This window comes from Aquarana catesbeiana, linkage group LG10 (genome assembly GCF_042186555.1).
Source record: "Aquarana catesbeiana isolate 2022-GZ linkage group LG10, ASM4218655v1, whole genome shotgun sequence".
Taxonomy (NCBI): Eukaryota; Metazoa; Chordata; class Amphibia; order Anura; family Ranidae; genus Aquarana; species Aquarana catesbeiana.
This window is the reverse complement of record NC_133333.1, coordinates 262,204,591-262,217,862: the sequence shown is the minus strand read 5'-3', so window position 1 is coordinate 262,217,862 and position 13,272 is coordinate 262,204,591. Positions and strand designations below refer to the sequence as shown.

Sequence of the window (13,272 nt, the reverse complement as noted above, 5' to 3'; positions counted from 1 at the left end):
TGTTACAACTCCGCCCCCCAAATTGTTTTTTGAAGAAGAATGAAATTAAGCGTTATGTGAATACAGAGAGTATACAGTATAATACTAAGATATGGATACATTACTGACGGGAAAACGTGATCTCTGCAGAGGAACATCACAGTCCATGCAATCATCGATGAAACAAATACAGACGTTGTCCGCCTTCAGCTCCACCCCCGAGATCCACTGCAGGCCGCCGCCGCCTCCTCCTCCCTCCTCCGCTTTTATGGATCTTTAGGGGCTCGGCGTTCTTAAATAGCCAAGTGGCGGCTTTGTTCAGCTGACCTTCAAGGGAAAACAACCAGAGAAGAAATGATTCCATTGTTGATGTGCAAGGGTGGGCGCTCCGGGAGGTCTACGGGTGGCGCTCCGGGAGGTCCTACGGGTGGCGCTCGTGGCGCTCCTCCGGGAGGTCTACGGGTGGCGCTCGTGGCGCTCCGGGAGGTCTACGGGTGGCGCTCCGGAGGTCTACGGGTGGCGCTCCGGGAGGTCTACGGGTGGCGCTCCGGGAGGTCTACGGGTGGCGCTCCGGGAGGTCTACGGGTGGCGCTCCGGGAGGTCTACGGGTGGCGCTCCGGGAGGTCTACGGGTGGCGCTCCGGGAGGTCTACGGGTGGCGCTCCGGGAGGTCTACGGGTGGCGCTCCGGGAGGTCTACGGGTGGAGCTCCGGGAGGTCTACGGGTGGAGCTCCGGGAGGTCTACGGGTGGAGCTCCGGGAGGTCTACGGGTGGAGCTCCGGGAGGTCTACGGGTGGAGCTCCGGGAGGTCTAAGGGGGGAGCTCCGGGAGGTCTAAGGGGGGAGCTCCGGGAGGTCTACGGGGGGAGCTCCGGGAGGTCTACGGGTGGCGCTCCGGGAGGTCTACGGGTGGCGCTCCGGGAGGTCTACGGGTGGCGCTCCGGGAGGTCTACGGGTGGCGCTCCGGGAGGTCTACGGGTGGCGCTCCGGGAGGTCTACGGGTGGAGCTCCGGGAGGTCTACGGGTGGAGCTCCGGGAGGTCTACGGGTGGCGCTCCGGGAGGTCTACGGGTGGAGCTCCGGGAGGTCTACGGGTGGAGCTCCGGGAGGTCTACGGGTGGAGCTCCGGGAGGTCTACGGGGGGAGCTCCGGGAGGTCTACGGGGGGAGCTCCGGGAGGTCTAAGGGGGGAGCTCCGGGAGGTCTAAGGGGGGAGCTCCGGGAGGTCTAAGGGGGGAGCTCCGGGAGGTCTAAGGGGGGAGCTCCGGGAGGTCTACGGGTGGCGCTCCGGGAGGTCTACGGGTGGCGCTCCGGGAGGTCTACGGATGGAGCTCCGGGAGGTCCCAGCATGGAACTTACCTTGTGTGGTCAGCAGAGCCTTTCTACAATCTTCCATAGAAAATCCCAGCTCCTGCAGCCGGGCCAGTTGGTTTTCTGGATAAAAAATAAAACAAAGAGAGACAATGAGAAGCCCGGAACTCTCAGTGCCATTCACTCTACAAAACAAGTCCATAGGTAACAGGTGTGGCCCCTGGCTGTGTGAGAGCACATGTGGCCCCTCGGTGTGCTTTATGGTGTATGTGAGGGCCCCGCAGTGCTATACAAATCTTCTCCCTCTTTAATGGAAACCAACATTTATTATAGCTTTGTGTGTTTTGTGTGTATACTATCAATTCTACAAAAAGAGAGAAAGACCGGAGCCTCCCCTCTTTGAGGGTCACTCTCCTGACCTGGCGGTGTGGGGGGGGGGTCGTCATAGTTCTCACTCATTTACTTGAGCTACTGAGCTCTGCAGACATCAGGCATCTAAAATCCAGAGGTGAAGAGAAACCGGAAACCATGTGAAAGAGGCCAGAACCCCCACCTATTGACTGCATGACATTCATATGTAGTATTTTAAAAATATATATTTTTTAGACTTAATCTTATTTAATAAAAATAAAATAGAAAAAATAAGCTGAACTTCAGGAATTCAGCCAGTCTGTGAAATGTGCCGGCATACTATAAGTCCACCTAGTTTACAGCGGACAGATTTACAGCACAGCTTGTCACCATTACTCCTGGAGCTCTGACAGCAGAGATCCTGCCTTCTCACACACAGTTTCTGCCCGCCCCTCCCCCTCTGTTGCCCCTTCACAAGAAGCCTTTGTATTTTGTGAATGGGTTCACATAACACAAAGTGCTCTGTGATTGGGCAGGAGAAGGGGAGGGCATAGTGGCTGCGTGTGACTCTGCAGGAACTGGAGCTGAAAGCCGAAGCGCTGGAGGTAGCTACCCCCCCCCCCCCCTCCACAGTCAAGTGCTCCAGTGAGTTAGGGGGGGGACAGTCTGCAGCTCTCTGCTCAAAGTACTCTGAGAACTGAGCGATCGGTGGTCTTTGATCACTCGGTTCTCGCATCGTACAGATGCTGCGTCCACCTAGGCAAGTATGATTTTGAAAATAAAAACCCCACACTTCTCTTTTAGTCTCTAGTAATTCAGAAAATTTTCTGCAGAGACTGAATTCCTGCAGTTCAGCTTAAAAAAAAAAAAAAAATCCATCCAAGCTCACCTAGGTGGATGCTGCATCTGTCCCCCGCCCCCTCTAAGACTGAGAACCAAGCGATCAAACACCGCCGATCGATCAGTCTTGAGGCTGCAGAGACCCAGTGACTGACAGTCTCTGCTCTGCCCCTCCAGTGCTCACTGGCGTGCCGGGCTGTGGAGGCGGCGGGACTCCATCACAGCTCACTGAGAGGCCAAGCCAGCTGGTGTTCCAGGCTCCAAGCTGGATCCCGACTGTAATGTTGGGATCAATCCAGCGCCTGGCCCGGCTGAGTGACATCAGCTGACAGGACTTTAGCCCTCTGTTGGCTGAAAACAGGTCACTGGAGTGCAGAACGAAGCGCCCCCCTGTGATCCACATGGGAATTACAGCCAAAAAAAGCTTTCCCCCGTACTTCTCCTTTAACATTCTAAAGCAAATCCTCTCTTTATTCTTCATATAATAATGATCTGCCAATACTGGGATTGATGGAGATATAGGCTGTGCAGTGCCGAGCAACCGATTCTACCGCAGTAATTATCACATTTTATTGGCTACAATAGATACACATCAGTTATGTGTCCAGTGACACCGACAGGATTGTCAGCAGAGGTAAGTTCCAGCTTGGAGCACCTACCTAGGAGGGGATCCATGACGTGTCTGGGGGTCTCTGAGCACCTACCTAGGAGGGGATCCATGACGTGTCTGGGGGTCTCTCTGGGCACCTACCTAGGAGGGGATCCATGACGTGTCTGGGGGGGGTCTCTGAGCACCTACCTTGGAGGGGATCCATGACGTGTCTGGGGGTCTCTCTGAGCACCTACCTAGGAGGGGATCCATGACGTGTCTGGGGGGGGGTCTCTGAGCATCTACCTAGGAGGGGATCCATGAAGTGTCTGGGGGTCTCTCTGAGTACCTACCTAGGAGGGGATCCATGACGTGTCTGGGGGTCTCTCTGAGTACCTACCTAGGAGGGGATCCATGACGTGTCTGGGGGTCTCTCTGAGCACCTACCTAGGAGGGGATCCATGACGTGTCTGGGGGTCTCTCTGAGCACCTACCTAGGAGGGGATCCATGACGTGTCTGGGGTGGGGTCTCTGAGCATCTACCTAGGAGGGGATCCATGAAGTGTCTGGGGGTCTCTCTGAGTACCTACCTAGGAGGGGATCCATGACATGTCTGGGGGTCTCTCTGAGCACCTACCTAGGAGGGGATCCATGACGTGTCTGGGGGTCTCTCTGAGCACCTACCTAGGAGGGGATCCATGACGTGTCTGGGGGTCTCTCTGAGCACCTACCTAGGAGGGGATCCATGACGTGTCTGGGGGTCTCTCTGAGCACCTACCTAGGAGGGGATCCATGACGTGTCTGGGGGGGGGGTCTCTGAGCATCTACCTAGGAGGGGATCCATGAAGTGTCTGGGGGTCTCTCTGAGTACCTACCTAGGAGGGGATCCATGACGTGTCTGGGGGTCTCTCTGAGCACCTACCTAGGAGGGGATCCATGACGTGTCTGGGGGTCTCTCTGAGCACCTACCTAGGAGGGGATCCATGACGTGTCTGGGGGGGGTCTCTGAGCATCTACCTAGGAGGGGATCCATGACGTGTCTGGGGGTCTCTCTGGGCACCTACCTAGGAGGGGATCCATGACGTGTCTGGGGGTCTCTCTGGGCACCTACCTAGGAGGGGATCCATGACGTGTCTGGGGGGGGGTCTCTGAGCATCTACCTAGGAGGGGATCCATGACGTGTCTGGGGGGGGTCTCTGAGCACCTACCTAGGAGGGGATCCATGACGTGTCTGGGGGTCTCTCTGAGCACCTACCTAAGAGGGGATCCATGACGTGTCTGGGGGTCTCTCTGAGCACCTACCTAGGAGGGGATCCATGACGTGTCTGGGGGTCTCTCTGAGCACCTACCTAGGAGGGGATCCATGAAGTGTCTGGGGGGGGGGGGGGTTCTCTGAGCACCTACCTAGGAGGGGATCCATGACGTGTCTGGGGGTCTCTCTGAGTACCTACCTAGGAGGGGATCCATGACGTGTCTGGGGGTCTCTGAGCACCTACCTAGGAGGGGATCCATGACGTGTCTGGGGTCTCTCGGAGCACCTAGCTAGGAGGAGATCCATGACGTGTCTGGGGGTCTCTCGGAGCACCTACCTAGGAGGGGGTCCATGACATGTCTGGGGGTCTCTGAGCACCTACCTAGGAGGGGATCCATGACGTGTCTGGGGGTCTCTGAGCACCTACCTAGGAGGGGGATCCATGACGTGTCTGGGGGTCTCTCTGAGCACCTACCTAGGAGGGGATCCATGAAGTGTCTGGGGGGGGGTTCTCTGAGCACCTACCTAGGAGGGGATCCATGACGTGTCTGGGGGTCTCTCTGAGTACCTACCTAGGAGGGGATCCATGACGTGTCTGGGGGTCTCTGAGCACCTACCTAGGAGGGGATCCATGACGTGTCTGGGGGGTCTCTCTGAGCACCTACCTAGGAGGGGATCCATGAAGTGTCTGGGGGGGGGGGTTCTCTGAGCACCTACCTAGGAGGGGATCCATGACGTGTCTGGGGGTCTCTCGGAGCACCTAGCTAGGAGGAGATCCATGACGTGTCTGGGGGTCTCTCGGAGCACCTACCTAGGAGGGGGTCCATGACGTGTCTGGGGGTCTCTCTGAGTACCTACCTAGGAGAGGATCCATGACGTGTCTGGGGGTCTCTGAGCACCTACCTAGGAGGGGATCCATGACGTGTCTGGGGGTCTCTGAGCACCTACCTAGGAGGGGATCCATGACGTGTCTGGGGGTCTCTCTGAGCACCTACCTAGGAGGGGATCCATGAAGTGTCTGGGGGGGGGGGGGTTCTCTGAGCACCTACCTAGGAGGGGATCCATGACGTGTCTGGGGGTCTCTCTGAGTACCTACCTAGGAGGGGATCCATGACGTGTCTGGGGGTCTCTCGGAGCACCTACCTAGGAGGGGATCCATGACGTGTCTGGGGGTCTCTCGGAGCACCTAGCTAGGAGGGGATCTATGACGTGTCTGGGGGTCTCTCGGAGCACCTACCTAGGAGGGGATCCATGACGTGTCTGGGGGTCTCTGAGCACCTACCTAGGAGGGGGATCCATGACGTGTCTGGGGGTCTCTCGGAGCACCTACCTAGGAGGGGGTCCATGACGTGTCTGGGGGTCTCTCATAGCACCTACCTAGGAGGGGATCCATGACATGTCTGGGGGGGTCTCTCTGAGCACCTACCTAGGAGGGGATTCATGACGTGTCTGGGGGTCTCTCATAGCACCTACCTAGGAGGGGATCCATGACATGTCTGGGGGGGTCTCTCTGAGCACCTACCTAGGAGGGGATCCATGACGTGTCTGGGGGTCTCTGAGCACCTACCTAGGAGGGGATCCATGACGTGTCTGGGGGTCTCTGAGCACCTACCTAGGAGGGGGTCCATGACGTGTCTGGGGGTCTCATTCTCCTTGGTGATTCCGGATGGACTGGCCGTTGCCGCTGAGGGGTCAGGAGCTCCGGACTCCGGGGCGCTCGTCTGCTCAGGGATGGATTTTGCAATGGCCAGAAATAAGAGCACATCATTATACGACAGTCTGATGTCCATTGTCTGGAGCTGGATCTATTTCAAATAAATCAAAAATAATTTGGGGTTAAGATCCAAATCTGTTCTGACTGAGTATCAAAATCTGCTGGAGATTCCACTAAACATTTCTGTGTTGGAGGACATTTCCCTCGGTGAACTCCATTATTTACAGTGCTTGGTGGGCACAAGTCTGATCATTAAAATTCACTTGTTGACACAGAAAACGATCGTATTTTCCTGCAGTAATATATGAGGAGGGCTCCATGCTTCACGAGTCTCTATATTGCAGAATCATTTCCCATCAACCAAGGGAAACCTCAGACAGATCCCAACTCATCCCTACCTAGATAGGTCGGGTTCTGCTGATGAATGTTTTCCCATAAAGAGATACAGAAAATCCTATTCCCATCATTACCTCCAGGATGGGGGGGAAGTCCTCGGTGTTGAACGCATCCATCAGCCCAGAGCTGCTCTGATAGTTGGAATTCCCCACCAGCTCTATCTGAACATGGACGGGGTCAATGATGGACAGAGCCGTGTCCTGCTCATTCCCCAAGCGGCAGCTGAATACCTGCAAAACAAAGAACGATCCCGCCAGTTATAATGAGGCGCTGGTAAGATTATTAGAAGATATACCGGAACTAAGGAACCATGGAAGGGGTACAAGTAACTGATATACAGAGAAGAGGGGTGACTACAATTAGGAGGAGAGGGGTGACTGATATACAGAGAAGGGGGGGGAAGGGACAGAGAAGAGGGGTGACTACAATTAGGAGGAGAGGGGTGACTGATATACAGAGAAGAGGGGTGACTACAATTAGGAGGAGAGGGGTGACTGATATACAGAGAAGAGGGGTGACTACAATTAGGAGGAGAGGGGTGACTGATATACAGAGAAGAGGGGTGACTACAATTAGGAGGAGAGGGGTGACTGATACACAGAGAAGAGGGGTGACTGATACACAGAGAAGAGGGGTGACTACAATTAGGAGGAGAGGGGTGACTACAATTAGGAGGAGAGGGGTGACTGATATACAGAGAAGAGGGGTGAAGGGACAGAGAAGAGGGGTGACTACAATTAGGAGAAGAGGGGTGACTACAATTAGGAGGAGAGGGGTGACTGATATACAGAGAAGAGAGGTGAAGGGACAGAGAAGAGGGGTGACTACAATTAGGGGGAGAGGGGTGACTGATACACAGAGAAGAGGGGTGACTGATACACAGAGAAGAGGGGTGACTACAATTAGGGGGAGAGGGGTGTCCAATACACACAGAAGAGGGGTGAAGAGACAGAGAAGAGGGGTGACTACAATTAGGAGGAGAGGGTGACTGATACACAGAGAAGAGGGGTGACTGATATACAGAGAAGAGGGGTGACTACAATTAGGAGGAGAGGGGTGACTGATATACAGAGAAGAGGGGTGACTACAATTAGGAGGAGAGGGGTGACTGATATACAGAGAAGAGGGGTGACTACAATTAGGAGGAGAGGGGTGACTGATACACAGAGAAGAGGGGTGACTACAATTAGGAGGAGAGGGGTGACTGATATACAGAGAAGAGGGGTGACTACAATTAGGAGGAGAGGGGTGACTGATATACAGAGAAGAGGGGTGACTACAATTAGGGGGAGAGGGGTGACTGATACACAGAGAAGAGGGGTGACCGATACACAGAGAAGAGGGGTGACTACAATTAGGAGGAGAGGGGTGTCCAATACACACAGAAGAGGGGTGAAGAGACAGAGAAGAGGGGTGAAGAGACAGAGAAGAGGGGTGACTACAATTAGGAGGAGAGGGTGACTGATACACAGAGAAGAGGGGTGACTGATATACAGAGAAGAGGGGTGACTACAATTAGGAGGAGAGGGGTGACTGATACACAGAGAAGAGGGGTGACTACAATTAGGAGGAGAGGGGTGACTGATACACAGAGAAGAGGGGTGACTACAATTAGGGGGAGAGGGGTGACTGATACACAGAGAAGAGGGGTGAAGGGGCAGAGAAGAGGGGTGATTACAATTAGGAGGAGAGGGGTGTCCGATACACACAGAAGGGGGGTGAAGAGACAGAGAAGAGGGGTGACTGATACACAGAGAAGAGGGGTGACTACAATTAGGGGGAGAGGGGTGTCCGATACACACAGAAGGGGGGTGAAGAGACAGAGGAGAGGGGTGACTGATATACAGAGAAGAGGGGTGAAGGGACAGAGGAGAGGGGTGACTGATACACAGAGAAGGGGGGTGAAGGGACAGAGGAGAGGGGTGACTGATACACAGAGAAGGGGGGTGAAGGGACAGAGGAGAGGGGTGACTGATATACAGAGAAGAGGGGTGACTACAATTAGGAGGAGAGGGGTGACTACAATTAGGGGGAGAGGGGTGACTGATATACAGAGAAGAGGGGTGACTACAATTAGGGGGAGAGGGGTGACTGATATACAGAGAAGAGGGGTGACTACAATTAGGGGGAGAGGGGTGACTGATACACAGAGAAGGGGGGTGAAGGGACAGAGAAGAGGGGTGACTACAATTAGGGGGAGAGGGGTGACTGATACACAGAGAAGGGGGGTGAAGGGACAGAGAAGAGGGGTGATTACAATTAGGAGGAGAGGAGTGACTGATACACAGAGAAGAGGGGTGACTACAATTAGGGGGAGAACGGTGACTGATACACAGAGAAGAGGGGTGACTACAATTAGGGGGAGAACGGTGACTGATATACAGAGAAGAGGGGTGACTACAATTAGGGGGAGAGGGGTGACTGATACACAGAGAAGAGGGGTGACTACAATTAGGGGGAGAGGGGTGACTGATATACAGAGAAGAGGGGTGACTACAATTAGGAGGAGAGGGGTGACTGATACACAGAGAAGAGGGGTGACTACAATTAGGAGGAGAGGGGTGACTGATATACAGAGAAGAGGGGTGAAGGGACAGAGAAGAGGGGTGAAGGGACAGAGAAGGGGGGGTGAAGGGACAGAGAAGCGGGGTGAAGGGACAGAGGAGAGGGGTGAAGGGACAGAGGAGAGGGGTGAAGGGACAGAGGAGAGGGGTGAAGGGACAGAGGAGAGGGGTGAAGGGACAGAGAAGAGGGGTGAAGGGACAGAGAAGGGGGGTGAAGGGACAGAGAAGGGGGGGTGAAGGGACAGAGAAGAGGGGTGAAGGGACAGAGAAGGGGGGTGAAGGGACAGAGAAGGGGGGTGAAGGGACAGAGAAGGGGGGTGAAGGGACAGAGAAGGGGGGTGAAGGGACAGAGGAGAGGGGTGAAGGGACAGAGAAGGGGGGTGAAGGGACAGAGAAGGGGGGTGAAGGGACAGAGAAGGGGGGTGAAGGGACAGAGAAGGGGGGTGAAGGGACAGAGAAGCGGGGTGAAGGGACAGAGAAGCGGGGTGAAGGGACAGAGAAGCGGGGTGAAGGGACAGAGGAGAGTAGTGAAGGGACAGAGGAGAGGGGTGAAGGGACAGAGAAGAGGGGTGAAGGGACAGAGAAGAGGGGTGAAGGGACAGAGAAGGGGGGTGAAGGGACAGAGAAGAGGGGTGAAGGGACAGAGAAGAGGGGTGAAGGGACAGAGAAGAGGGGTGAAGGGACAGAGAAGGGGGGATGAAGGGACAGAGAAGGGGGGATGAAGGGACAGAGAAGGGGGGTGAAGGGACAGAGAAGAGGGGTGAAGGGACAGAGAAGAGGGGTGAAGGGACAGAGAAGAGGGGTGAAGGGACAGAGAAGAGGGGTGAAGGGACAGAGAAGAGGGGTGAAGGGACAGAGAAGGGGGGTGAAGGGACAGAGAAGAGGGGTGAAGGGACAGAGAAGAGGGGTGAAGGGACAGAGAAGAGGGGTGAAGGGACAGAGAAGGGGGGTGAAGGGACAGAGAAGAGGGGTGAAGGGACAGAGAAGAGGGGTGAAGGGACAGAGAAGAGGGGTGAAGGGACAGAGAAGGGGGGTGAAGGGACAGAGAAGGGGAGGTGAAGGGACAGAGAAGGGGGGTGAAGGGACACAGAAGGGGGGTGAAGGGACAGAGAAGAGGGGTGAAGGGACAGAGAAGGGGGGTGAAGGGACAGAGAAGAGGGGTGAAGGGACAGAGAAGGGGGGTGAAGGGACAGAGAAGGGGGGTGAAGGGACAGAGAAGGGGGGGTGAAGGGACAGAGAAGGGGGGATGAAGGGACAGAGAAGGGGGGTGAAGGGACAGAGAAGGGGAGGTGAAGGGACAGAGAAGGGGGGGTGAAGGGACAGAGAAGGGGGGTGAAGGGACACAGAAGGGGGGTGAAGGGACAGAGAAGGGGGGGTGAAGGGACAGAGAAGGGGGGGTGAAGGGACAGAGAAGGGGGGTGAAGGGACAGAGAAGGGGGGTGAAGGGACACAGAAGGGGGGTGAAGGGACAGAGAAGAGGGGTGAAGGGACAGAGAAGAGGGGTGAAGGGACAGAGAAGGGGGGTGAAGAATGGACATAGAATAGGGGAGTGGACAGCAGACCAGCTGGAGGAGGAGCCATGATAGAATGATAGATGGACCAATGAGAATGTCCGCCGAGGAGGGAGAAGAAAAAGGGACCACATGGGAGAAAAATGTCATTTTAACCTCTTCCTGCCCGCTGTATGCAGAATGACGGGTGCAGGACGGTTGTATTATCCTGATTGGGAGTCACATGACCTCCAGCGGGATAAGCTGCTCACACGCGCCCAATCACAGCTGGTCACATTGTAACCAGGAAGTGACGTTTATTGGCTTTTCCTCTATTCACACTGACGAGGTGCGGGTAGAGGAGAGACGATCAGTGGGTCTCCTCATGGGGGGTCTGCATTGATCATCAGTGCAGACCCATCAATGATGCCCACTAGAGCCCTCCAGGAATGCCAATCAGTGCCCATTAGAGATGCCTCATCATCAGTGCAGCCTGTCAATGTTCTTCAGTGAAGGGGAAAAATTACCAATTTACAAAATTTTATAACAGAAACAAAGATGAACTTTTTTTTTTTACATTTTTCTGTCTTTTTTGTTTGTTTAGCAAAAAATAAAAACCCCCAGAGGTGATCAAATACCACCAAAAGAAATCTCTATTTGTGTGATAGAAATGACATAAATGTAATTTGGGTACAGTGTTGTATGACCGCGTAATTGTCATTCAAAATGTGAGAGCACTGAATGATGAAAATTGTCCTGGGCAGGAAGGGGGTGGAAGTGCCGGTATTGGGGGGGCAGGAAGGGGGTGGAAGTGCCGGTATTGGGGGGTGCAGGAAGGGGGTGGAAGTGCCGGTATTGGGGGGGCAGGAAGGGGGTGGAAGTGCCGGTATTGGGGGGCAGGAAGGGGGTGGAAGTGCCGGTATTGGGGGGGCAGGAAGGGGGTGGAAGTGCCGGTATTGGGGGGGGCAGAAAGGGGGTGGAAGTGCCGGTATTGGGGGGGCAGAAAGGGGGTGGAAGTGCCGGTATTGGGGGGGGAAGAAAGGGGGTGGAAGTGCCGGTATTGGGGGGGCAGGAAGGGGGTGGAAGTGCCGGTATTGGGGCGGCAGAAAGGGGGTGGAAGTGCCGGTATTGGGGGGGCAGAAAGGGGGTGGAAGTGCCGGTATTGGGGGGTGTAGGAGTGAAAGTTCCCGGTATTGGGGGGCCAGGAAGGGGGTGGAAGTGCCGGTATTGGGGGGGCAGGAAGGGGGTGGAAGTGCTGGTATTGGGGGGGCAGAAAGGGGGTGGAAGTGCCGGTATTGGGGGGGCAGAAAGGGGGTGGAAGTGCCGGTATTGGGGAGTGCAGGAAGGGGGTGGAAGTGCCGGTATTGGGGGGTGTAGGAAGGGGGTGGAAGTGCCGGTATGGGGGGGGGGGGGCAGAAAGGGGGTGGAAGTGCCGGTATTGGGGGGTGCAGGAAGGGGGTGAAAAGCCATATATGACCAGCATGTAGCCACAGAAATGCCACAAAAGAACATCATGTGTGGGAATGGGCATTTCTGTGGCTACATGCTGGTCATATATGGCTTTTGGGGTGAGTTTTCTTTCTTTCATGCTACTCTGCTTAAGCAACATATAAACACAGACAATATATTTTTGATATGTTTTGCATAAACAATTTTCTATGTTTATTTCACAAATCTATGTATTTTATGTTCTAGTGTGTATCTCTTTTGTTATCTCCTGAAGAAGCGACCCAACATTGAAACATGTTGAGAGTTTGACGGCTCATACTCACACCACTCCACCAGCATAGAGGAGGCCCCCTGGGTGGGGATGTAGGAACCTTTAGAAGGGATTCCAGCTTTTTTTCATGGTTTGTAATATTTTCACACAGTCTTATTAGCTTTATGGACGGTTTTACTTTGTATATGTAATAACATTTTCTGCTTTTAACGTATTTAAATTGTCAACATCCTTTGAATGTACCAACCAAATCCCGCAGCCCCATTGCACTCCAAACTTCCTACTAAATAAAAAGATGTATGGAGGCCACACTGAGAGATAAGATCCGAGGCACAAAGTGACAGATTATCCGTGTCCTCTTCTTACCTCGATCCCGAATAAACTGCCAGAGAACGGACGATCGACCAGTTTTGGTTTGTAGGTAAGAACGGTCGTTCCTTTCAGGATGATGGCATTTGTATCGACACAAGACGCGTCTTCAACAACAACAAACTCCGTTCCTACAGGAAGTCAGAGAAATCTCAATTACAATCTGCAACATTTTACACTAAAGTCAAACCTTTTTTTTTCTTGTTTAAAATACAACCAACCATATTTCACAGAGGGGTTCCCTTACCTCTTCTTTGGGGGTCCCCCATGGACGCTTTCTACTCCTCCTCTCTTCTCAGTGCCCCAGAGCAAGCCATGTGCCATGGGGCACTCCCAAGTTGGGATGTGTGTATCTATAGACACACATAACGTGGCTCAGCCACGCCCCCCCCCCCACTCACTCCTCACATAAATGGCTCCCCCTTTTGTCACTGAATCCTGTGAGTCCAGGAAGAGAGGAGAGAGGGGGTCCTGGTGGGGGCAGCACTGGATTGTGAGTGGGGTCAGGTACGTGTTGAGGGATTTGGGGGGGAAGGTTTACAATGTTGTCAACCAGGAAGGACTGAGGACTGGGATCTCACTGTGAACGAGGCTCAACCGAGAAGATCGGTCCCATTCCCATCGGTTTCCAGCCAATCGCTTCCCAAGCACTGAAGGTGGCACGCCGGCTGGATTTTGGCGTTTTGCGGCAGATGGGAACG

General features: G+C 54.4%; 1 protein-coding gene across 1 annotated transcript in view; it reads right to left on the bottom strand.

Moving 5' to 3' along the window:
- VPS13D (vacuolar protein sorting 13 homolog D) overlaps nucleotides 1-13,272 on the bottom strand; it is a gene marked incomplete at its 5' end in the record, with an annotated part of 401,105 nt that overhangs the window by 270,630 nt on the left and 117,203 nt on the right. Inside the window, 5 exon segments of the mRNA XM_073603729.1 lie at nucleotides 234-306; nucleotides 1,335-1,409; nucleotides 5,931-6,123; nucleotides 6,503-6,658; nucleotides 12,569-12,702. Coding sequence (XP_073459830.1) covers nucleotides 234-306; nucleotides 1,335-1,409; nucleotides 5,931-6,123; nucleotides 6,503-6,658; nucleotides 12,569-12,702 — 631 coding nt within the window.